The sequence below is a fragment of the Engraulis encrasicolus genome, chromosome 19 (genome assembly GCF_034702125.1).
Source record: "Engraulis encrasicolus isolate BLACKSEA-1 chromosome 19, IST_EnEncr_1.0, whole genome shotgun sequence".
NCBI classification, from domain to species: Eukaryota; Metazoa; Chordata; class Actinopteri; order Clupeiformes; family Engraulidae; genus Engraulis; species Engraulis encrasicolus.
The window spans coordinates 40,806,447-40,831,120 of NC_085875.1; the positions used below are offsets into that span (position 1 = coordinate 40,806,447).

The window sequence follows — 24,674 nt, forward strand, 5'->3', positions numbered from 1 at the left end:
AATCGATATCGCAATTTTCAATCATGAATCGATATTGGATCGCGGATCGATCTTTTTAACACAGCCCTACACACACACACACACACAGTCTTTTGCCAACAAGGTAAAGCGGCTTTACCCATGAAGTTTACAGACCCCATATTACTTCATTCATTCTCACGTCTCTCTGTTTCTCTCTTTCGCTCTCTCTCTCTCTCATACAGTCTCCAACAAGGTAGAAGTATGTTACCCATAAAGTCTCAGCCACACACACACACACACACACACACACACACACACACACACACACACACACACACACACACACACACACAAGCGTCTTGTGCCAACAAGAGGTGTTGAGGCTTGAGCTTAACTGCAACATGCATGTTTCGAATGTTTACCACCACTTCCTCTTGGAGATGGAGATCTTGACTGTATGTGACTGACTTGACTGACAAGTGTTTCTCGACTCAGTGGTGTGTGTTTCTTTTTCTTTTTTTGTCTCCCGTTGCTTGTCAGCGTGATCGACCCAAGACAGACATGTCAAGTATGTATGCCGTTGTCTTTTGCGTCTCTGTGTTTATTGCTTCAGTCATTATGCCTGTCATTCTACACAAGACGGTATGCGACGGTATGAGGATAGCCTAGTTCTACTTGTGTAGTCAAGAGAGCTTAGTGGGTAAGCAACTTGGGACTGCTCTGTGTGGACATGAATGGATCTTCTAACTCTCTTTGTAGCAATCGGTAGTTCTATTCATAGTACAAAGGGTTTGGAGATTGTAGGCACTTGGGACTGGTACATGAAACTACCTTTTATTTACGCTGTAGTTAGTTGGGAGGTTAATTCTACTCGCGTAGTCCCAGGAGTTGGAAGTGGTGAGCACTTGGAACTGATGCAGGAATATGAAAAGACCTTTTACAGTGCTCACACAGTTGTAAGTGTGACTTTCTCGAGTTATTTTGCGTGTGCGGGATTAGTGTAAAGTAGCTAACGTGCTGCTGCTAGTTGGACTTTGTTTCACTTTCTTTAAGACGTCTGGCAGCATTCCATTCCTGGCATACGCTTGCTCGCCCGCTTGCTTGCCTGCTGACTTCCTGGTGTGCAGAGTGTGTCTGAACTTTAAAACGGTAAGTGTGGGGCTTGCCGTGACTGCTTTTCAGACAAACAAAACGCCAGAATGCTGCACCCAACGTCAAACATTCAGCGGCATTGTCGCTTGGTTTCAGTCTCTTCCCACCGTGGCTCTGTTTGTTGATAAACAGAAACCCATGAAATTGGGTCGAGCTAAAGGGTGTGCTTTACTGGAAAGAAGTGTTGCCCTACCTACCTGATGGAAATAAGCGAAGGCAGGGTTGAGCATATTGCAGTGTTGTAAGCCTGGATTTCAAGCTTTGAAGTTACTCCAAGCTTTGGAGTGTTGACTAATGATTGGATAGGTTTGGGCGATATTTTGTATATTCTGTATAGAAACACTTCCAAACATTAATGGCATGATGCATTGTAATGTAATACAATTATAGGTCAGTTCACAGTAAGACATGACTTGCCAAGTTTGTTTGGGATTAAATGTGCATTGGCCCAAGACCAGTGTTTGTTTACAAGTGCATGTTTGTGTGTTTGTTTTGTCTGGCTGCTTATCTGTTTCATTTCAACAGCTCTTAATCACTGGGTGATTTTGGGAAACGAGACAAGAGCACTGATCTTGTTTGTTTTTTTGTACTTTGTGTGCGTGCGTCTGATAACTTGAGGTAATTGAGGTAAACGGCGTGTGTGCGATCTGCATGAATGTATGCGTGCACGTGGAGGGGCTTGTGGGTGTGTCTGGCTCTGTGTATAGACTCTCCTCTCCTCTCCCTCTTCCTCTCGGCATAGTAATCTGGAGCAACCCAGTGCCGTAGTCTCCTGTCCCCTTGGCCTGCCCTGATGTATTGATCAGCCTTGCCTTATATAGGCACGAGAGAAACCCCAGGCTGCTCATTGGCTGACCCGCAACACACTTCCTTTATTTGTTCCTGCTGCTGACAAACACGTGGTCCTGAGCATGGGGGCTCAGAGTGTTTGTGTGTGTGTGTTTGTGTTGTAAGGCAGGGTGTGTGTTGGTGCGCGTGCGTGCATGATTGTGTGCTTGGTTGGTTGTTGTGTGTGTGTGGCTGTGTGTGTGTGTCAGGCTGTGTGTGTGTGTGTGTGGGTTGGTGTCAGGCTGTGCAGTCGCCACCAGCACCAGCTGTTTGGGTCAAATAGTCAAGGTGTCTGTCAGACTACTCTACCACGTGCTGATGAGAGTGACACCACTGTGTGTGTGTGTGTGTGCGCGCGTGCTAGCTTTGCATGTTTTACACACACACACACACACACACACACACACACACACACACACACACACACACACACACACACACACACACACACACACACACACACACACACACACACTCTCCTGCTCTCTCTATCTTTCTCTCTCCCTCTCTTGCTCTCTCTCTCTGTCACACACAAACTTGCACAGTTGACACTTCCACACTTGGCTTGGCTTTGTGTGTGTGTGTGTGTGTGTGTGTGTGTGTGTGTGTTGTGTCAGTGTCGCACCACAATGGTCCTCTGTCACAGACTTGATTGCAGTGGAATTTGTGCAGGAATGAAGTCCTGCGTGAAGAATGGCTAGAAAATATGTAATTGCATTTTTTTTTTTCCACCCAAGGTTTTTGGCCGGCAGTTGTTGCTGTTCAGGGATCGTGGAGAGGGGAAAAGCCAAGGCTCTGCCCTCTACTTACAGGACGGGAGAATCTGTTATGTAGGCTGGCTGGCTGGCTGGCTGGCAGGGAGACGGTTCACCCCCGGGCTGGCCCTTGTTGTTTAGATAGTTGCTCTTTTTGGGCTTTCTCTCTGAGCAGCAGAGCCAAGAATGTGGCTGGGGAAGTGGCCCGAAGAGGGGCCTGGATTTGGGCAGTGTGGAGGGGAGGGGGGTGGTAGGGGGTGGGAGGCAGCTGAGGGGTGCTAGGGCTGGGGACGGGGGAATCTGGTACCGGCCTCCACCGGCGTGCTCCACTGTTCTTTTGTAGTGAAGTGAGTGCGTGTGTGTGTGTGTGTTTGTCGGCGTGCTCCACTGTTCTTTTGTAGTTTGTAGTGTGTGTGTGTGTGTGTGTGTGTGTGTGTGTGTGTGTGTGTGTGTGTGTGTGTGTGTGTGTGTGTGTGTGTGTGTGTGTGTGTGTGTGTGTGTGTGTGTGTGTGTGTGTGTGTGTGTGTGTGTGTGTGTGTGTGTGTGTGTGTGTGTGTGTGTGTGTGTGTGTGTCACTGTGTGTGTCACTGTGTGTGTGTGTGTCACTGAATGTGTGTGTTTTACAAGCACATGTGACTTGCGTGTGTCACTGTGTGCATATGTGCACTGCGTAGTGTGTCACTGTTTGATTGCTAGACAGACTGACCCAAATGTGCCTGTGTGAGAGTTGGGGCTGAGGATTTGCTGAACAATATCATTCTCATGACATAAAGGCTTATTGGCAGAGGGAAGGCGGTGGGAAAGAGTGATGAGAGCTTAGGAGGAAGAGGGTGGGCAGAGAGAGAAAGGGAGAAGGAAAGAAGGAGAGGATGTTCCCTTATCTGCCTGACATGCCAGTAGCCCCTTTTCTTGAGACACTCTAACCGTGCGTCTGTCTGTGTCTGTGGCTGTGTGTGCATGCATGTGTGGCCGGGGAGGGTGTGCAGGCCTCCGCACATCAGGTCCGATGTGGAGCACTTTCGCTTCCGACACAATTCCGACCCCCAAACCTAATTTCACACAAACATAGCATGGATAGTCAATGGACGGCTCAGACAAAATAGAACTAGTCTCTAATCGCTAGCCGATGTCCGATGGGGTTCTATTGAAAACAATGGAATCAAACTTTTGCGGAGCAGTGCTCTGCACTTTGTCGGAGCCGGTGTGCGGAGGCCAACACCGCACCACTGCCACCACTACCCCCACAAACTCCTGTTGGCTACCGGTCCCAAAAGCAGCTTTTGTTCAGACTTTATCAGCCGTTCATGGCACGCATATCTCTTTGAAAGCAAAACTCCCTCCCTGGCTTGTGTACGGGAGCGAGTGAATAAGGGAAAGAATGAAGAGAGTGGAGAGAGAGAGTGTGTTTCCGAGTGAGAGAGCAAGAAAGCTACCGGTATGTATGAAAGAGAGAGATTGTATGAGAGGCAGAGTTTGTGAAAGAGGGCGGGCAAGTGTGTGTAAGAGAGAGGAGAAAAGGAGATGGCTTTCCTTGGTAGAAGGCTGCCAAACGACTCTTTTTCCTCTCTCTGTCTTTCTGTCTCTCTCTGTCTCTCTCTCTCTCTGTATCTATCTATCTATCTATCTATCTATCTATCTATCTATCTATCTATCTTGGTAGAAGGCTGCCAAACGACTCTTTTCCCTCTCTCTGTCTTTCTGTCTTTCTGTCTCTCTCTATCTCTCTATCTCTATCTCTCTCTCTCTCTCTCTCTCTCTCTCTCTCTCTCTCTCTCTCTCTCTCTCTATCTATCTATCTATCTATCTATCTATCTATCTATCTATCTTGCCCGAGTCAATACCAGCTCTCATTCCACTGAGGGAAATGCAGTGAAAGAGTCACATTCATCCGCCTGTGAAACACTGACTAAAAATGTATCCCTCTCTACATGACCACCCTTCTCTCTCCTCTCTCTCCCACCCCTTTCCTCCTCTCCTCCACTCTCCTCCCCCTTGCTGTTACATACAGAAAAGGGTGTGTGTGTGTGTGTGTGTGTGTGTGTGTGTGTGTGTGTGTGTGTGTGTGTGTGTGTGTGTGTGTGTGTGTGCGTGTGCGTGCGTGTGCGTGCGTGTGTGTGTGTTGAGCGGTTCTGTGTGCTTTGTATATCTGTGGATGATATGGCCATGAATGGGTGTGTGCAGGACAGGCAGGCGATAGATGCTGTAGCAGGAAGTGAAGGAGAGTGGAGAGAGTAAAGTGAAGTGCAGTGCGTTGGCAGCCACCTACACCAGAGGAATCTGCCCCAGGCTCAAGGGCCTCCTGACAGACAACCATTTCAACAAGCAACAGATCTGTGTGTACATGCTTGTGTTTGTGTGTGTTCATATATGGTGCGTGTGTGTGTGTGTGTGTGCACATGCATGTGTACGTGTACTTCTTTTTGTGTGTGTATGTGTGTGTTCGTTCGTGATGTGGGCTGGTTGGGGGGTGGCGGGGGGTGGCTGTCCTGTAGTCAGAACAGGCTCTGGCACCTCTTCTGACATGCTGTTGAGTGAAGATCTACTGTGTTTTTTTTATGAGCTCTGCTTCATGGAGGGATTTTAAAGACACCATAACATACTGCTGTACAGTAACTTACAGCATGGCTTTTGGCCTGGCCTAACCCGCTTGCTTTGCTTAAACTTCTCATGTGCCTGGCTCTCTCGTAAAAGGAAACTTTTTGGCAGAGGACTGGAGATCTAACACTGGCAAGAGGGTTGAAAGGGTTTCTCAGGGAGATTTCCCCCAATCCGTCTTACCCCCCTCTCCATACAGTCACTCACTCACTCGCACAGATTGTTTCCATCAAATTATTAAATGTACTGTAACCTTTGAAGCCACAAAACTGTTTTTATCAAAAGAGATTTGGTAATAATTGTTCTTTTGCAGGTTTTTGTTTTTGATTTATAGTTCAGGCACGTTTGTTGTAGAAGTTTCATAAAGAAAAAAAATGACATCATCAATTTCTTTTGTTGTACAATAAGATAAGATCGTCAACAAGTCTGATTCATGACCACTTCCCATCTTCTTCAGTCAATGGGTAGTTTTAGTAGTTTTAGTGCCATCTGAAAGTGTATATTTTAAAATCCTCAGTGACATAACCACGATGAGCTCATTGAGGAGTTGACTGGAAGGCTGGTGACTTAATGTGGTGGCTCTGCTCCCACTCCTCCCTTGGTGACTGCTGTGAGTAATGACCTCTACTAGGTTGCAGCAGTGGGCTAATACATGGGTTCACCGTGTTTGTAAACACAGCGTTGTGGGGAGGGGCAAGACACTGACCGCCAACCACGTGAGCTAATTTTTTGACCCATAGTGGTGTCCAACAATCAGAGTTTGAGTTGTGCCAAGTCTAGAGTCACGCAGCCAGGAGAAAACAAAAATGTAGAACCCATGTATACTGTACAGCAGTGCATTTTCAAGTACCTCAACTCAAGTAGTATTTTTTTTAAATTCGGTGTCCATTCTACAAGTTATCGTTTGACATGGTCAATAAGTTAACCAACGAGACACGGGGAAATTCCCATTGTCACTTGGCAGAGAGATGCTCAGACCTTAGACGATAGAGTGCTCTGACTGTTACAGAGGAGGCCATATCTTGCATATCAACTAAGCTGTAAAATGTTGATGTAGTAGTTGGGTAACATTGGCTATGAATAATTGGATGCCGCCCAAGCCTAGGGCCTGCATTACGGTACACTGTGAAGAGGTGGAGGTGGAGACTAAGGGGTGTGTGTGTGTATGTGTGTGTGTGTGTTGCTGGAGGTGCACTATACAGTATTCAGGCCTGTGCATTTTAATGCACTGGGCTAATGGGCCATGGCCGTGGGCTGGGATTGACTCAGGCTTTTGGTTTGCCATCTACGCTTGTTTTTCAGGCTCCACGCACATGCAGGAGTGCATATGGACTGGTTCTTCAGAAAAGGCACATGCATTCTCGCTCCCTCGCACACACACACACACACACACACACACACACACACACACACACACACACACACACACACACACACACACACACACACACACACACACACACACACACACTTTCTCTCCCACTCTGTTGCTATTTCACTCATGCTCTCTTTCTTTCTCTCTCTCACTCCCTCCCTCCACGCATTCCCTCTGACTCTCTACACACCCACCCATGCTAACGCTTTAAAAGCAGAAAAGACACAAAAGGCCTGTGATCCTCAAGAGCTGAAGCTTTTCCAATGCTCCCTAGCTCCTGAAGGCATGACTCACTCACTCACTCACTCACTCACTCACTCACTCACCTACTCACTCACTCACTCACTCACTCACTCACTCACTCACTCACTCACTCACTCACTCACTCACTCACTCACTCACTCACTCACTCACTCACTCACTCACTCACTCACTCACTCACTCACTGCTGTGAAAGACATGACTGGACTGGACTAGTGCAGTGCTTGCCAACCTTTATTTGTCTTGCTTACTCCCCAAGCCTTTATGTAATGCTATGAGTAGTACACCCCCACCTCTTAATCTTTTACTCTATATTGAAATGTGTCTGCGCCATACATTTGCTATTACATTTTTGTGCATAGCCCCTGTCATGTGATGGCGTACACCTTGTGGTGCATGTGCCCTTGTTTGGGAAACACTGGGCTAGAGTACACAGGATTGGACTAGACAGGACAGGGGTGCAGTGAGCTGGCCGTCATCAGCAGTCAGCATTTAGGACAACAGGGGACGACGTGGCTGTGGTGGTGGTGGCAGACATGCCTCTCCTTTTCTTTCCAACAGCACTTTGCCACTGAAGGTTAGCTGTTGTGGGATGTGTTTATGGTGGTCCGAGACTGTGTGTGTGCGCGTGCGCATACGCGTGTGTAGGCCATGGCTTTGCGAGCCGTCTGTGGCTGGTAATGGCTTGCTATGGCAGTGATGCGATGGGTCAGTCTCTCTCCACTGGCGGTTTTACGCTGTTGCAAAAATGTAGTCCGTTTCTTTACACAGAGACTGTTTCTAATTTACTGCAGAGATGTAAGTTTATAGTCAGCTGGATCGGAACAATAGCTGTTTTCTTTGGAGTTTGAAGGTATTGCCGAGAGGCCTTGTCCATTGTGTTGTTGCCTTGTATGGCCATTATTTGACCATTCATGTGATGACAAGAGACGCACACTCACACTCACATGTGTCTTTGCTAGCTCAGCAATATGTCTTTACGTCCATGTGGTTGTATTCTCCCACAACTTGGCTGTTCCAATAACACAATAGTACTCCTACATTACATACACACGCATACTCATGCATTCAGACACTGTGTATATGCAAGCTAAGCATTGTCACCACACACACACACACAGACACGCACACGTTAAATGACGGTCTGGTTGTAATTTCAGAGGACTTATGTACAGTGTCTGATCCCTGACCTTGTCGACCCATTATTAATCTAATTTGTCTCTTTCTTCCCTCTTTCCCTCTCTCTCTGTCTGTCTCTACAGTAGTTGGGAGTCTTCCGCTGTCTGATTGCGCCTGAGAAGAGGAGAAGTGCATCGTGGGAGCTCCCCGTCCCGCCGAGCCGGAGGGAGGAGCCTGATGCCCCAGAAACTATGTGAATCCCTCAGCTACGTCAGCCCAGCCCCTTACCACGAACCCCGCAAGACACCCTCCCAAACCCCGCTAGACTGGAGGTTAGTCCACCGCTAGATATCTCAACCCTGGAGGTACAATATCCATTACTTGAGGGAGATAGCTGAGCGATCTTCTTTATTCAATAAGTAAACTGCAATATGCCGGTGCTCTTGAAGTCAAAAGACAAAATCCAATCCTCAAAACTTGGGGCTGTAGGGCCTACTTCAGGCAACTTTTGCATAGAGACAAGGAGTTTTAGGTGTATTTAAATAAAAAAAACCTTAATTTTAAGCGGGGGGTATCTAGTATCTAAAAACGCCAACTGGTTTCAACCACACCCGTGTCTTCATCAGGGCGTGATCACCATATACCCCAGTTTGTGAATCAACTTGTGAATCAGCTTTTTAACAGTGAACGCATCAGTCGGTTTAGGTGATTAGGTGCAATAATCTCTGACGGCCTGAAAATGCGAAACGTCTTCAGAAGCAGGTCTGTGTGCGTGTGTCTCCTTTGAGTTTTGGCCTCACTGATGGGACCTCTTCTGCCACTCTCCTGCCATCTTTAGGCTGCTTGTTTACCCTTGGTTCAATTACCATTGTTTTGGTCTTGAACTTGCTCTGTGCAGTTGTTACAACCAGGAGAGGTGACTGTCTGTCTGTCTGTCTGTCTGGGATTATTTGTTTTTCCTTCAGACCACAGTATTGCATCATCTAGTTGCTTGGAGAACTGATAGCGGAACAGAAACATGCACTTAGACACACACACACACACACACACACCCCTTCCCCCCCGGCCGCCGCCAAACTTGGATTGAAAGTTTGCCTTTTTGTACCCTCCCTGTCTTCCTCTTATGCGTGCACGTGTGTATGTGTGTGCTTGCGATCGTGCATGCATGCGTGTGTGTGTGTGCGAGCATGCGCTTGTATGTGTGAGTGCGTGCGTGTGTGCTGCCTCAGACCAGTGCCGTTACCTCACCCTGCAATTATCACCCCCACCCCCTGTGCCCCCATCACACCTCCATATTCCAACCCTCCTCTTCCTCCACTGCAGCGCCTGTCTGCCCGCCTACTGTACCTGCCTTCCTGCCTGCCTGCCTGTGTGTGTGTGTGTGTGTGTGTGTGTGTGTGTGTAGGTGTGTTTGTAATGTGTGGAATGGCGTGCACTCCGCGTGTGCTGAACACATGTGTAGGCGCGTGCAGCCGAGGGGTGCGGGGCTGGGTCCAGATGCAGCAGAGGAACACAGTGTTACGGCATAATTGGAGCGCAGGCCCCCTCCCTCTCTCCCCCCTCCCTCCCTCCAGCGATGATGTGACTTCATCCCTTACTTCACTCACTTGTTTTTTTTTTTCTCCCTCCTTTTTCCTTTTCTTTTCTTTTTTTTCCGTGTGTGCTTGTTCTGACTTCTCGCAATAATCCCCCCCCCTCCCCCTCTCTCTCTCTTCCCCACCCATCCTCCCTCTCTACCCCATCTCATTTCCCTCATGTTGGACAAGTCCTCTCTCGCTCTCGCTCTCTCTTGCTCTCTCTCTCGCTCTCTTGCTCTCTCTCGCTCTCTTGCGCTCTCTCGCTCTCTCGCTCTCTTGCTCTCTCGCTCTCACTTCCTCTACCCTACTCCCCCCTCCCGTTTCCCTCATGTTGGACAGGTTCCCTGGCTGATCTCCTATGGGGGGTGGGACAGGGATAGGGATGTGGAGGTGGGGTATGTATTTGCAGGCCCAGCAAAAGAAACCGAGTAACCGAGAGAGGGAGGGGAGAAAAGGGAGAGCTTAAAGATGTGGAGGGAGGATGGAGAGAGAGTGCAATACGATGGCCAAGGGTAGAGAGAAGTTGAGCTGGAGGAGCAGAGGGGGTATGAGTTAAACAATGGAGGCAGTGCGTCTGAGAATCTGACAATAAGCTCACCTCTACTCTCCTCTCTTCACCTCTCCTCTCATCTCTTCTTTTCCTCCACTCTCCTCTACTTTCATGTCCTCTACTCTCATCATCTCATCTCACCTCTCCTCCACTCTTCTCTCCTCTCTTCCTCCTCTCTCTTCCTCCTCTCTTCTCTACTCTCCTCCACTCTCTTCTCTTCTCCTGTCATCTCTTTTCCTCCATTTTCCTCCCCCCCCCCCGTTTTGTTGTTCTTCTCTCCTCTTTACTCTTCTCCTCTACTCTCATGTTCTCCACCACTCTTTTCTCCTCTCCTCTCTTCACGCCACTCCTCCACTCAATGCTTTTCTCCTCTGCTCTCCTCTCTTTTGCTCACTCTTCTCTTCTCTCCCCCACTCCATGCTCCTGTTCTCTCTTTCCACTCTTTCGCGACTTTACTCTGCTCCACTCTCCTCTGTCCTACACTCTCTTCTCCTACACTCTCTTCTCCTATCCTCCACTCCTTTCTCTTCCTCTCCTCTTGTCCTCCAATCTCCTCTCCTCCTCTCTTCTCCCCAATCCGCTGTACTGCCTGCCTGCCTGCCTGCATTCTAAGACCACAGCAGCAGTCTCTCCCTCTGCTTGTTAGTTTGTTTGCTTTCCCTTTTTACATAATGCTACTCTTGACCCCACACCCACTCCTCCTGCATCCATCCCTTCATCCATCCATCTCTGATCTCTCCATCATTTCCACTCACAATAATCATTGGCCCTTTCTACAGAGGAAGAGTTTGTTTTGTTTTTTTAACCAGCACTGTACTGCACTGCACTGCACTCTGTGTGACATAACGGTTGCAAAAGAACATAAGTGAGGATAATAGTAGGCACTGAGAATGGATCAGTCAGGCGAAAAAAAGGGAGAAAAGAGAAGGTGGTGGTACCTTGTTGTTGTGAAGTCGGGGCTTTTTTTCTCTTGATACTGTGTAGTGTCTGTCAGACAAGGGATGGAAATGGATGAGGATGGAGAGGAGTGATGGAAAAAGGGGGCAAAACTAAAAGCATCTGAAGTGGGAAAGCGGTGGATTGATGGGGGCTGAAAAGAGCCATGCCGAGCCACTCTGAGGTGCACTGCTTTTCCACACGTTACTTAACAACTTAAAATGTTGGCAGACTCTTTAAGTTAACATACTAAATGGCAGGACATGAGAAAGCTAGTTGACGCTTAGAGGAACCGTAAAGTCAACAAGGTTATCGGCTCAAACATATTTTTAGCAGACACTTTCATAAAAAACCATCTAAAGTCCCAAAAGGAGGACATAAGAATTCCAAAAGAAGTTTTAGAGGAACCTTAGAAGTCAACAGCAAGGGCATCTGAAAGTTGGCGCTGCGTAGCTTGGGTTTCACAACAGTGCTGTTGCACTGCAAAACATGGAGAGTGCAGTTAGTGGAGCGACGTGAGAAGTCAGGTGTGGGGCGCCCGGTCTCTGGGCTGCCAGACTGAGTAATGGGGGACATCGGGAGCAGCAGAGAGGGCACAGCCAGAAGTGGATACAACAAGAGATGCACTAGTGTGTGTGTGTGTACCAGCCCTAAGTAGCGGGCTGTGCAGGATGACCTCAGTTAGCATGGGCAAAGAGGTCAGTCATGATTGGATAGGAAAAAGAGACAGACTATCAAGAGTCAAGATTGGATGGAGACGGGGAGAGACTAGTGAGGGCAGAGCCAGGATTGGATAGAAGAGAGACTATTGTAGTGTAAGCAAAGCCAGGATTGGACAGTGCAGGAGTTAAACTAGTGAGGGCAGAGCCAGGATTGGATAGAAGATGTACTATTGTAGTGTAAGCAAAGCCAAGATTGGACAGTGCAGGAGTTAAACTAGTGAGGGCAGAGTCAGGATTGGATAGAAGAGAGACTATTGTAGTGTAAGCAAAGCCAAGATTGGAGAGAGCAGTTGTTAGACTTGTAAGGGCAAAGCCATGATTGGAGGGCGCAGGAGTGAGACGTGAGTCTGCCAAAGCCAGGATTGGATGGATTAACCACACTAGGCACCGTCGTCGGCAAACAAATTTCACTTCCACCCCTCAGCTTAGCTTGATGCGTGTGTGTAGCGCGGATGGGGCAAAGAATTGCATGGAACGGCAGCCAGGCTAGTGTGGCCAAAGGCAGAATTGCAGAGAGCAAGACGGCTGCTGACAGCTTTCGCCGGGCCCGGCCGGGACAAAGTCATCTGAAAGGCCCCCTTCCCATGTCATGTAATGTGAACTGATCTCTAACATCCAGCACAGTCAGTTTTCCAGAGAGAGAAGTCCATCAGTTCAGAAGCCAAGCCAAGCCAAGGAGACCATGTTCAACATTTACAGTTGCGTCCCTCTGACCTCTGTGTGTTTTCTTTTGCCTGGTGCATGTATCCAAATCCCAAGCACTGTGTGATAATGAGGGTAAAAGTCTGTGTGTAAGAAATCAAGCTCTTCACCTCAGGCTCCAGCAAGACAGCACACACTTCCCAACCAAACAAATCCGAGGCAGAGAGACTGGATGGAAAAAAACCCCACACAGTTTTATTCAATAATTTGCACATCATAATGTAGCAAAAAGGTGCTGGTCGGAGTAAAGTACAACACTCTTTAGAATCTCTGTCCGAGGTCTTTAAAGGTCTGCTAATCAGTTGTGGCGCGGGGCCAGCACGGCGCGGCGGGTAGTGGCCAGGCAGGGTTCACGTGCCGCTCTACTCGTAGTAAAGGCCAGAGCCACGGTGCGGCGCGCAGGCGGGCGGCTTAGGGATTTACTCTCGCTCTTTTAGCTGATCTTTCCTTTTCTATTTTTTTTTCTCTTCTTCTTCACCACCCCCTTCCTTTCTTTCTTTTTCTGGCTTGGCTTCCCTTTTGAGGCATGGAAAAGCACTGCTCTGACCCAGTGGGCCTCTAGATAGAAAAGTGTATGCGTGCCTGCATGTGTGCGTATGCGTGCATGCATAATTTGTGCTTGTGTGTGTGTGCGTACTTTGTGCTTGTGCTTGTGTGTGTGTGTGCGTACTTTGTGCTTGTGTGTGTGCTTTGTGTGTGTGTGTGTGTGTGTGCTGTACTTGTTACTGTACAGCTCCTTCTGCATGCTGGCTGGCAAGGCTGGGAGATCAGATCAGTGTGTCTGGTGCCAGGCAATGCTGTTGTCTCCATGGCGACTACACGCCACCGTTGTTTTCACTGCTCCTGGCACTCTGTGGCCCACTTTGGACTCTCGCTCTTCTTTTTGACTGTGTGTGTGCTGTGGCTCTTTCCTCTCTGGGTCCCCTCCCGGCCTCAACCCTAAGTAATGTCTGACTAAAAGCCACAATATCATCTCTTGGCTCAATTAAATGCGTATTTCTTTTCGTTTCCCCAGAGAAGGGGAAATCCGAGCAGTGTCTTGGCAATATGTTTGTGCTTGTGTGCGTTTCATCTCCAGGGGTCTGTGTGTGCGCGTGCGCGCGTGCATGTTTCGTGTCCAGGGGGCTGTGTGCAAGTGAGTGGACTCCGAGTGTGAAAATGTCTGCATGAGTAGAGGGAGTGGGTTGTACTGGTTGGTTCGTTTGTTGGGGGTGTTGGGGGTTGTTTGTTGGCCTTCCAAGGACGCACCAACTGGTCCCCTACTCTGCTTATGGCATGCAATTTTCCATGACCAATGCTGGGTGCCCAATGGCAGTCCATCACACAGCCCCTCAAAAGCCACCCACCCAGTAATTTGTGTGTGTGTGTGTGTGTGTGTGTGACTGTTCCCCTCTCCCCGTGACTTGCCCCTGAATAACTTGTCGACAAACACATCCAGACACACACTTTAGAGAATGCCATCCCTGGATTGATCACGTGAGATATCTCTCTCTCTCTCTCTCCCACACACACACACACACACACACACACACACACACACACACACACACACACACACACACACACACACACACACACAGTCACACACACACACACAAACACACACAGTCACACACACACACAGTCACACACACACAGTCACACACACACAGTCACACACACACACACACACACACACACACACACACACTCCCTCTCCCCTCCTCCCTCCTCCACTGTCCCCATTATTAGGTTGGAAGTGGGATGTGCAGAAGGGGAATGCCTTATAAGAACTTAAGCCTGCCTGCCTGCTGCAAGTCTACACACACACACTCTCTCTCTCTCTCTCACACACACACACACACACACACACACACACACACACACACACACAGACAGACAGACAGACACACACAGACACACAGACACACCACTCTCTTCATGTACTGTGCTGACTGTCTATTGTCCACCCCCACTGTAACAGGCACATGTTTGCATGGTGTAGTAGTAAGAGAGTGAGAGCTGCTACACGTGCTTAAGTACACATGATTACTCTTGGGCACCATGTTTGGCAGAGAGAACATGCAATAGATGCCAACTTGTTAGAAGCTCAAAGCCTGTCTATAGATAGGTTTTCCGTGTACAAACTTTGGCGATGTGAGGAGGGGCAAGATGCTAGATGCATTTTTTGAGTGACAGCAGTTTCCAACAATTAGAGGTTGAACAGTCTGCAGCCAGGGATTGTTTACAAACTGTAAACCCATGTATTGCATTGGTGATCTCCTCACCAATAAATCTAATCAATGATAAAATTGACCATGTCAGTAGTGTGTGGGATGTATTGGCCATGTTTCCAATTTGCCCAATGTTTGGAAAACTTGTTGATGGGGCTGTTATTTAAGAACGGACATCTCTCTTGTTCTGTCTTTCTTAGTATACACAGAAAGATGGCATAAATGACACTAACACTTTTTTGTCAACAATGACATTGACACTGTTTAAAAAAAAAAAAAAAACAACAAATCTGATCATCGTAGACCTTTGATGCATTTTAACATGAACATCATTGAGGACCGATTAATCGCCTTGCCCCAAGTTTAGTCAGAGCACATGTGTTGTTTTGGCATAGGCTACGCTTCACAGTGATTCAACCCCGAAAAACCATTACCTCAACTTTCTATTATTATACGGCCATTTACAGAACAGATAAAATATTTTATTATTTGCTCTTTTCCAAGAAGCTAGACCGTTTACCCGCACGCACCACATGTGCAGGAACGTGATCGGCTTGGATGCCCCCAGTCATATTCCCCAAAACGTGTGTGTGTGTGTATGTGCATTGGTATGGCAGTGCTTGTGTAAGAGGCCAGCTGTGTCTAGCCTTGGGTGGCTTCCCACCCATTATTTTGTGTGTGTGTGTGTGTGTGTGTGTGTGTGTGTGTGTGTGTGTGTGTGTGTGTGTGTGTGTCAGAGAGGGAGAGTTTGGCAAGGAACAGGAGGCCCTTTTGTTGGCCATTAGCAGGTTTAGTGTGACTTCCCTCATCCCAAAGACATGTGTGAGAGAGGCAGGCGCTTGGAGAGGAGAGGAGAGGAGAAGGGGGGGGACTGGTGAAAAAAAAACAGGGTCAGCCTAGTTGTGTTCTCGTGTAATGTAGAAATCCAAATTTTCAACAAGCCTGAACTGTGCAGGTTTTTTTTTCTTCTTTTTTTTTTTTTACAAGGGCTGATTTCATCATTTGGTGCTATATTGCATTACAGCACCGGTTACAAGTCTTGCATAATGATTGTTCAGCCCAGCTCAGCCAGTCTTGAGCCCCACCCCTCCTTCCCGCCCGCCCGCCTGCCTGTCCCTGGAAGTGATCACAGGGCTTTTTACAGAGCCACATGGCTGGGCTAGTAAGCCCCCTACAGGTTACCCCCTGGAGAGCAGGCTGGAGGGGGGAAAAGGAGAAAGAAACATATAGCAATAAAATCTTAGATCACTTTTGAGTGCAAGCCGTGCCTGAGTTGGTTTGTAGAATACAACTGCTTCGGGTGGACACGCAGAAAATCTGTGTTTCGACTTATAATCAGAGTAGGATATGCTGATTTACATTAACAAACTGAAAAATACACCTTGTACTACTGTTAAGTCTGCATCATGTGTGATGGCAGCCTTTCGTTGTACTGGCTGCAAACTGTGTTGTGGTTGGATAGTGGGAGAAGTAAACGGACAACAGAAATCTCACGTCATTGTGGGTGCAGGCTGTACCGAGATGGTTTTGTAGAATAAAATCTAGAATCACCATCGGCAGCCATGGTGTAATGGTTAGGGAGTTTGACGGTAGATCGCAGGGTTGCTGGTTCCCTCCACAGTGGAAGTGCTCTTGAGCAAGGCAACTATCCAAAACACTGCTCCAGGGACTGTAACCAAGTTGCTTTGGAAAAAATCATCAGCTAAGTGTAATGTACTGTAAAAATCTTTGTCTGTACTAGCTGCAAAGCCCACCTGTTTGTGGTGGGTGGATAGTGGGAGAAATAAGCCTACAATAAAAAATATCTTCATTTGAAGTGGAAGCTGTCCCAAGATGATTTACATATTGTGATACAATCTTTGGCTGTAGTAGCTGCACAGTACTGTTCAACTGTGTGGTGGGTGTGTAGTGAACGTAATAAAATGAGAAAATAAGATTTTGTTGCATGTTTTAGAGCAAGCTGTGGCAGAGATGGTTGATGGCATAGTCTCTCTCTGTGCTAGCGGCAAAGCCCAACTGTGTGTGGTGGGTGGGTAGTGGGCGAGAGACACGTACAATAAAAAAACCCTCTTCATTTTGAGTGCAAGCTGTACCAGAGACTGTTTGTAGAATACAATATTTGGCTTTACTATCTGCAAAGCCTAGAGTGCTGGTGGGGAGTGGGAAACCATAAATATCCTACAAACAATCTCTTCATTTTTTGGAATGCTAGCTCTACTAGGGATAGTTGATGGCATATGATCTTTGGCTGTGCTTTGCTGCAAAGCCCCACTATGACACAGTAGTGACTGAGTGAACTAATCATACAAAACAAACATAACATGAACAACAAAAATCTCTCGTCTCTTCATATGGGTGCAAGCTGTACCAGAGATTTACTGTATATAATACAATCCTTGGCTGCACTGGCTGTAAAGCGCCAACTGTGTGGTGGGTAGGTGGGTTAGTGCCTTGGCTGGTTAGTGCCTTGGCTGGATAGAGTAAAGATATTTGGGGATGGGGGCGTTGGCAGTACCCCCACCCCCACCCCCGAGGTCTAGGACTGCAGCCATCAATCTGTCCCCATTACTACAGCCAGCTCCCCCCTACAAGTGTTCCCTTGGACAAGCCAACTTTAACAGGTAGATTTCGACACTCCTCTAGAGCTCACCTTGCATCACTGCGGAGCACACACACGTCTGTGTTTTGGAGTAATTAACAATTACTGTATTTGCTGTGAAAGTATGCGGTTGGCTTTTTAAGTTTTAAGCCATTGGTGGCAAGTTGTTGCCATGCGGTCACAGTAATTCTGGCTTCTTGGTGGGTGGCGAGGCTTATGAGTGGTGGCATCTGCTGCCTGTGGCGCTGTGGACAAACTGCTGGTCCCTCCCCTTTTATGTAGAAGTGTTGCGCCGTTCATGTGTACTGTATATGCATTTTTCCCAGCCGCCACAACTCACGGTTTTATAAAACCCTCCTCTTAAATGTGGTGGTGAATGAGTTTCGCAACTGTTGGCAAAATAAGGAGGGTTTTCTCTTTTCTGGAGAGTGTACGGGTATATGGAGGGTTGCTTTTGGTTTTTATTTGATTCACCACAGAATGTAAATCAACTGGGATGTCAGCCATGGAGAGTTGACGGTGTGCTTTTCATTAGTATACAAGGAGGGTTTAAGTAAATTAATGTTATGCGAGTTGCTTCCACAAAAAAATTACCTTTTAGGGCAGTGTTTCCCAACCTTTTTTGTCTTACGTACCCCCTAAGCATCTTAGTTGTGCCAAGAGTACCCCCTAATTTATGTTCTATATCAATTTCTCTGTCCTAGTATGACTTCTCCATTAATTTGTTACAATAATAAACATTTTCCAAGTACCCCCTGCAGTGTGCTCGCGTACCCCCAGTGGTACACGTACCCCTGGTTGGGAAACACTGCTTTAGGGGTTTTTATACTATATTTCATGTGACGCTGCACAGCATAGCCAATCCAAAGATGATAGTCCTGTGTCTCTGATACTGATACCGATGATCGAACTTGTGACAAAATGTATTGGATTTGACATTGAATTTTGGAGACTGACTGGCATCCTTCCCCCTGTGACCCTCTTCTTGTTCTTCTTCTTGTGTTGCAGGCCAGCTAGCATGCACCTGAAGCCATACCCCTCCCCCCAGAAGCAGGAGCCGGCGGTGGTGGAGGGCCCCTGCACTCTCCACATGGAGCAGCCCAGGGCCCTGAGGCGCGAGTGGGCCAGCGTCCGCCAGTCCTACCCGACCCTGGTGGCTGCGTCATCGGGCAGCGGCACAGCCAACCGCTGTCCCCTTGGCGTGCTCTCCACCAACACCCTCCACCGCTCCTCCACCAACAACAACTCCACAGCTGGCCTGACCAGCACCTGGGCTGGACGCAAGGGCAAAGGCGCCCCGCCGGTCCCCGCCAAGGTCACCCTGACGGGCTCCCTGGTGCTCATGGCGTCCCCCGCGGGTCTGGAGAACGAAGTGTCGCTATACCAGAGGATCTACCAGGGCGAGGATGGGGACGGCCCTGTGGACATCTTGGCCATGATCAAGCCGGGCAACACGCAGGAGAAGATTGCCATCTTCGCCGGGCGGCAGCGCGGCAGGTCGGCTGAGGCCACTGGGCCGGAAGAGGTGTCGGCGCCCGTGATGACGGGAGAAGGGGTTCCTCCTCAGGAGGCGTCCCACTTTGTGTGCCGCGTCAGGGGCTACCGTGTGAACGCCTGCTGCTCCATGGCTAAGCGCCGACGCTTGGGCAAGACGGAGAAGACCAAAGGCACGGAGGGCCAGTCTGTGGCAGACGCAGGGACACCCCCTCCCCTGGTGGCTCTGTGCGACCCCCAGGCCCCCTCCCCTGTTGGAGAGAGCGAGGGGGAGATGTGGCCACGGGGAGAGGGGGAGGACGGCGGCGGACGCATGGTGTCTGTCGTCGAGAGGGTGGCCGTCCTGGAGGCCATGGAGATGGCTAACGGCGGCAGCGACCAAAATATGGACTTTAAACCCGTTCAGCTGCGCTCCGGCTCGGGCACCCTGACACGAGCCAAGGCCCCCGTGCTCCCGTCCGAGCCCAAGGCAGAGGTGGAGGCGCCGGGAGGCCTTAGCGGTCAGGAGGAGGCGGAGAGCGTGCGGGTGCTGGACATGGTGGCCCGGCTTGAGTCGGAGTGCCTGAAGAGCCAGAGCTGCCGCGCCGAGTCGGGGGGCGAGCTGTCGCGCAACAACAGCCTGCGACGCAACGTGGCGCGCGTCCTCCTGGCCGGCGGCTCGGAACCCTACCAGGCTCCCCCGTCGCCATCGCACCCCGAGCCGCCCACCGAACAGCAAGCGGATGAGCAGCCGTCTGTCGCAGTAGCTGAAGCACCGTCAGCGGAGACGTGCCAGCCGCACGAACAACACTCCGAGTTCCTCAGCAGCTCGCCTATCCTTTCTACACCTGCTGCTATTGTGGCGTTGGAGGTGGATGAGAAGAGCAAAGCCCAGCTAGCGCGGGTGGAGTGCAGAATCAAAGATGCTGGTCAAGAGCCTGAGCAGGGTTTGGGCCCTGAGCTGCCTGGAACAGTGGAGGAGCCCATGCCAGGCATGCTGTTCTTCAGACAGTCTCCGCCACAGCCCTTGTCCAAACCGCTAAAAACAGCCCAGCACACAGAGACTACTGCTAATACTACTACTACTAATACTATGACTCTTAGTCATTGTAAAATATCTGTAACCGTGGTTGCCACAAATTCCGCCAAGTCTCAGGGCTCTGTTGAATGTGGGGGCTCGTCCGGGATGTTGGGGAACGCTGATCAATTGCCTGCTGACGGGGAAAGGGAACAGGCCTTGCACAAACATGAGAACATTGATGAATGTGGTGCTGATTGTGACGCAGGAGAAAAGACACAGGCTTTGCACGGCCACAAGAACAGTGATCACCGGGATTGTGAAAGTGTAGGAGGAGAGGAGGAGGAGGAGGGCACAGGTCTTCAGCACGGCCACAGCAACGAGCAGGTGGAGGCAGAGGAGGGAGAGGAAGAGGGTGACGACGCAGACCAACAAGAGCTGGTCTCCTTCCCCCTGCAGCGGCCCGTGTCGCAGGAGTTCCTGGCGATGCGCTTCAAGATCCAGCAGTTGCTAGAGCCGCAGTCCTACTTGGTGGTGTTGCCTCACCATGTGCTGGTGCAGATTTTCAGCCTGCTGCCCACCAAAGCCCTGGCGGCGCTCAAGTGCTCCTGCCGCGACTTCAAAGACCTCATCGAGGCCTACGACGTGCGGCCCACCGACTCGGGCTGGGTGTCGGACCCGCGTTACCGGGAGGACCCGTGCAAGCACTGTAAGAAGCGCTACAAGAAAGGAGACGTGTCACTGTGCCGCTGGCACCACAAGCGGTACTGCCAGGCCATGCCTTACGGGCCCGGATACTGGATGTGCTGCCGTGCCCCGCACAAGGACGCGCCCGGCTGCAACGTGGATCTCCACGACAACCGCTGGGTGCCCACCTCGCACCGCATTCAGATCTATAAAACCAGGGACTTGGAGGAAGCCTAAGTGTGTGTTTGTGTTTGTGTGTGTGTGGGAATCAGACTTTTATGGGCAAAGTGCAAAAAAATATATATTCAGTATGATTTTTATTTGTGAGCGAATTAAATGGTTTTCTGTTGTTTCATTTGTTTGTTTTGTTTTTTTTACTTTTTCTTTGCAGAAGTAAAACTGCAACTGACTATACACACATACACATACATTAATATTAAAAAAATAAATGTGAGGGTTTTTTGCTCTTGGGTTTTTTGTTTTTTTTTAAAGAAAAAAATACAAGAATTTAAAGATCCACTATTATGGTTATTTTATTATTACTTAATGTTTGGGATTTTGTTATCAGCATTAAGATATTCATGTGCTTCAAATGCATTATCTTTTCTTTTTTTCAAACTGTAGATATTTTTTTACCCCACACCCGCATGACTAAAATACCTGAAGCCTGCAACTTCCTCCTTCCTTCCATGAAGGCCAATCAAAAAACATACTCATATTGTGTTATCACTACAGTATGTGTGTTTTGTGAGGATGGGTGGGTCACTGAATTTCATTGTCTCGTTAAGCGTGTAAAAAAAAAAAAAATCAAACGCACAATGAAGTTCCCAGCTCAAGGAAGTGTCATGCTTTTTTTTTTCCTCAAGAAATGTGGCTTTGTTGACATTTGAGACATTCCATATCAAGTATTGCCAACTTTCTGACCTTTTTCCAGACACATAAAAATAGCTTTATAAAGATATCAAGACAGTACAAAAACATAATAGTGGACCTTTAAATAAGAATTGAAGAGGGTTAATGTGTATTTCAGATTTTTTTAAAGGGTTATATTGGCTGTTTTCTTCCTGTCAAAGCATTTTGTTGTGGAGACATTTTGTGAATGGCTGCTCTCGCCTTTCCTTATGTGCGCTCTTATCCTTTCCATAAAGTGTACGTACACCCTATATGTACAGTATATAAAATGGGACTGTATTCTACCTTGGAAGTTGGGAGATATTGGCCTTAATGAACTGAAAGTATTAATGTTAATAAATGACTATGATGGAAAGTGAAGCAGTGTCCTAGTTGTTTGAACTGAATCGAAAAGTTGGTAATGGATGCATACCTGTAAATCTTATGTACGGTATATTTACCCATGTTGGTCATTCCTTTGATCGTTTCAGTTTCACCAGTGGCTTGATGAGGCAAGTCATGTCATGTTTATATCTTATTGTTTGGGTGAATTGAAATCACAAGAAATCTATTACATGCATTGGGAAAAATCTCCTCAAACATTTTTTAACAGCATCCTTATATTTTGGAATTTCTAAAGCAACCTTTGGAGGTAATAAGGAAAAGTATTTCAAACAATGTGGCTTTTCAAACAACGTTAACAAACCGATGCCCTATTTGCTGGCTGAAATCATGAAAAGGGCTGAATGGGGAAAAAACGCTGCATGTTTGGGTACTGACTGACAAGTGAAGGGTAATGTGAGCAATACAACTGCATGTTGAAACCGGTCAGAGTTATCCTTTAAATTCATTCCCATGAGTGGCCTCGCGTAGTGGCTATATATACGGTCACTGGTTGGTCTCGTGATTTTAATTTTTGAAAGGGAGATGGATAAAATCAGTCCGTTTTTCTAGCATGTTTTCCCTCCTAATTGATTCTTGTTTACATCTGCCCTTGGTCACATGACTTCTTTCATGGAGGTCAAACGTAAGTGGTTTGAAATGGATAACAGGGCAGTCTGTGGCTGTGGTTTAGTCCCCATTGATGCGGCACTATTTAACACAATGCTTTTGATTAACAATGTGCTTATGTTGTGTGAAGGGACACCTTTTTCCGCTACAGATATACCCCATGTCCTAGGTTTCCATTTTCTTTCTGTCTCTCTCTCTATATATATATTTGCTTTTTCCCACCTTTATTAGGATGGTATAGGGAAGAGTTTGAACCATGGCCATTTTTTCCCATTTCCCATTTTGCCATTACAGCCCCCTCTGACTTGATCTCCTGAATCTCCTCCTCAAACTCGCCTGAAAGCTATTACTGTCATTAACATGCCCTCAATTACCCAGACTGGAGACTGAAGCCCAAAGATGGGAAGAAGGGTATGAAGACTGAAGAAGCATAGCAGCAGGCCAGGGAAGAGAACCACTGCCCCAGATAAGAGCAATCAGGTGCCTCTGGGTAATGATGTCTCCTGAGTTTTGATTGGCTGAGGACAACTAGTTCACCAAATGTAGGCCAGTGGGTTCATGTAGGTGAGACTGAATGAAGGGAGTGAGTGTATCGGAGGATTCCTCCAGGACTGGAAGGAAGGAAGAAGAAAACCTTGTATGTTTCTGGCAGTGGGATGTTTTGAGTCAATTATAAAGCACAGTAAGGTTACTTGGGCAAACAAAAATGTTCTGTTCATTGTTTAACTTCACCCAGAAATTCAATTGTGGAGGTTTTTTTTTGGAGTGTCGCGGTCAGGTTTGGCATTCCAATATCCTGAAAGATCAGAAGTCAGGTGGTTCAATTTACCCAGGCTTGTTTAATTGAGGAGTGTGGCACTGCTGAACTGTGATGTTTTGACATTTACAAAAAAAGTTAAGAAACTATATTGAATATGGAATATACACTCGCATCAGGCAAACAACAGAGTGCAAGGTAGTCCATGTGTCAAACCCTGTTGGCAATGCAATTCTACCAGTGCATGTAAAGATTCTTACTTTGTAATGGCAACAAAATGCTTGACCATGACGTTTTTTTCACGTAATGTCTTGCAGCCTATGTGGACAAAGTCCTGCAATCATGCCCCCACCTCACCCACTTTTAAAACAACGCAGGCTTTTTAGTCGAACATATAGGTTTCACGCAGTCACACAAAAATACAATATAGTATTCATCCCTGTCCCAGTTCCTCCCTCACATCTGAATATACGGTGTTCAACAGTTTTTAAAAAAACAAAACTCACACATTAGCTAAGACCATCAATGACAACAAACGAAAGTCACTGTGACATTAGGTGACATCTGCTGGCATCGACGAACATCATATTCAACGTCTTTTTTCCTCCATCATCACCAGTCACAATCACATCTTTGCATAACCAAGGTGCTCAAGTCCACTATGGTGCATGTTTTTGTCCATTTCCTTATCTGAACATTCAGTAGTGGTAGGTCAAGAAAAGTATCTTTGAAAAAAAATCCCATGTCTCAAAGTTTATGCATTACATCATCCTCCTCTGTCCTTCCACAGACTGGCAGACGCGCGCACGCACACACGCACGCACGCACACACAGCCAGTTGTTGTACAGTAAGTGTTATGGTGGTAAAGACAAAGCTGAGCAGTACTGTCCTGTGGCAGCTCCAGGAGGCAGCCCATGCTGCCACCATCTCCTCTCCTCTCCTCTCCTCTCCTCTCGGCTGCAGACCTCTGGCTCTCTGTGGCACAACAGCCATTATGATGGTCTCTGCATTGGCTGCAGACAAAAGGATTAGGAGGTCAGCTTACACGGAAACTGGAGAGTGGAAATGAGGGCTAACCACTACTGTGAGGTGAAGAAACCGAGTGCAGAGATCTCTTGAGGGAGGGGGTGGGGGGTGTCCAGTCTCCCCCATACAGGCTTCTCTGCATCTAGAGCATGAAGTCTCTTCTCTTTCGTTCATTCCTTTGCGTTTCTTTTACACAGCAGATGCAGTTTTCTTCTTTACTCCACTGGAAAAAAAATGTGTCTGGAACCATCCAAGTCTGTGTTTTGACAGCAAAAAAGAAAACCATACAAAAACAATTCGTACACAATTTACTTATAAACAAAACCCAGAGTCTTTGTCAGTCTCATCACACATAGACATGCGGCCTAAGATTTAAAAAAGCAAAAAAACAAAACACAACTCATCCCTTTTTGTTTGTTTGGCCTGTGTCGATTCTTCCTACCAACATGCAAGCTCACAGAGTGG

At 47.8% G+C, this 24,674-nt stretch overlaps 1 protein-coding gene across 4 annotated transcripts in view; it reads left to right on the forward strand.

Moving 5' to 3' along the window:
• The window catches only part of fbxo34 (F-box protein 34), a 33,851-nt gene extending 12,056 nt beyond the window's left edge, over positions 1 to 21,795 (forward strand). For 2 of the 4 annotated variants that reach the window (XM_063184418.1, XM_063184415.1), the window contains exons 2-3: positions 8,190 to 8,378; positions 18,354 to 21,795. In XM_063184418.1, coding sequence (XP_063040488.1) covers positions 8,284 to 8,378; positions 18,354 to 20,760 — 2,502 coding nt within the window. In that variant the 5' untranslated portion in view covers positions 8,190 to 8,283 and the 3' untranslated portion in view covers positions 20,761 to 21,795. Of the gene's footprint in view, positions 1 to 4,815; positions 5,030 to 8,189; positions 8,379 to 18,353 lie in introns of those variants that run through there. The other 2 variants (XM_063184419.1, XM_063184417.1) reach the window with 2 other exon arrangements.
• The last annotated feature ends 2,879 nt before the right edge of the window (positions 21,796 to 24,674 follow it).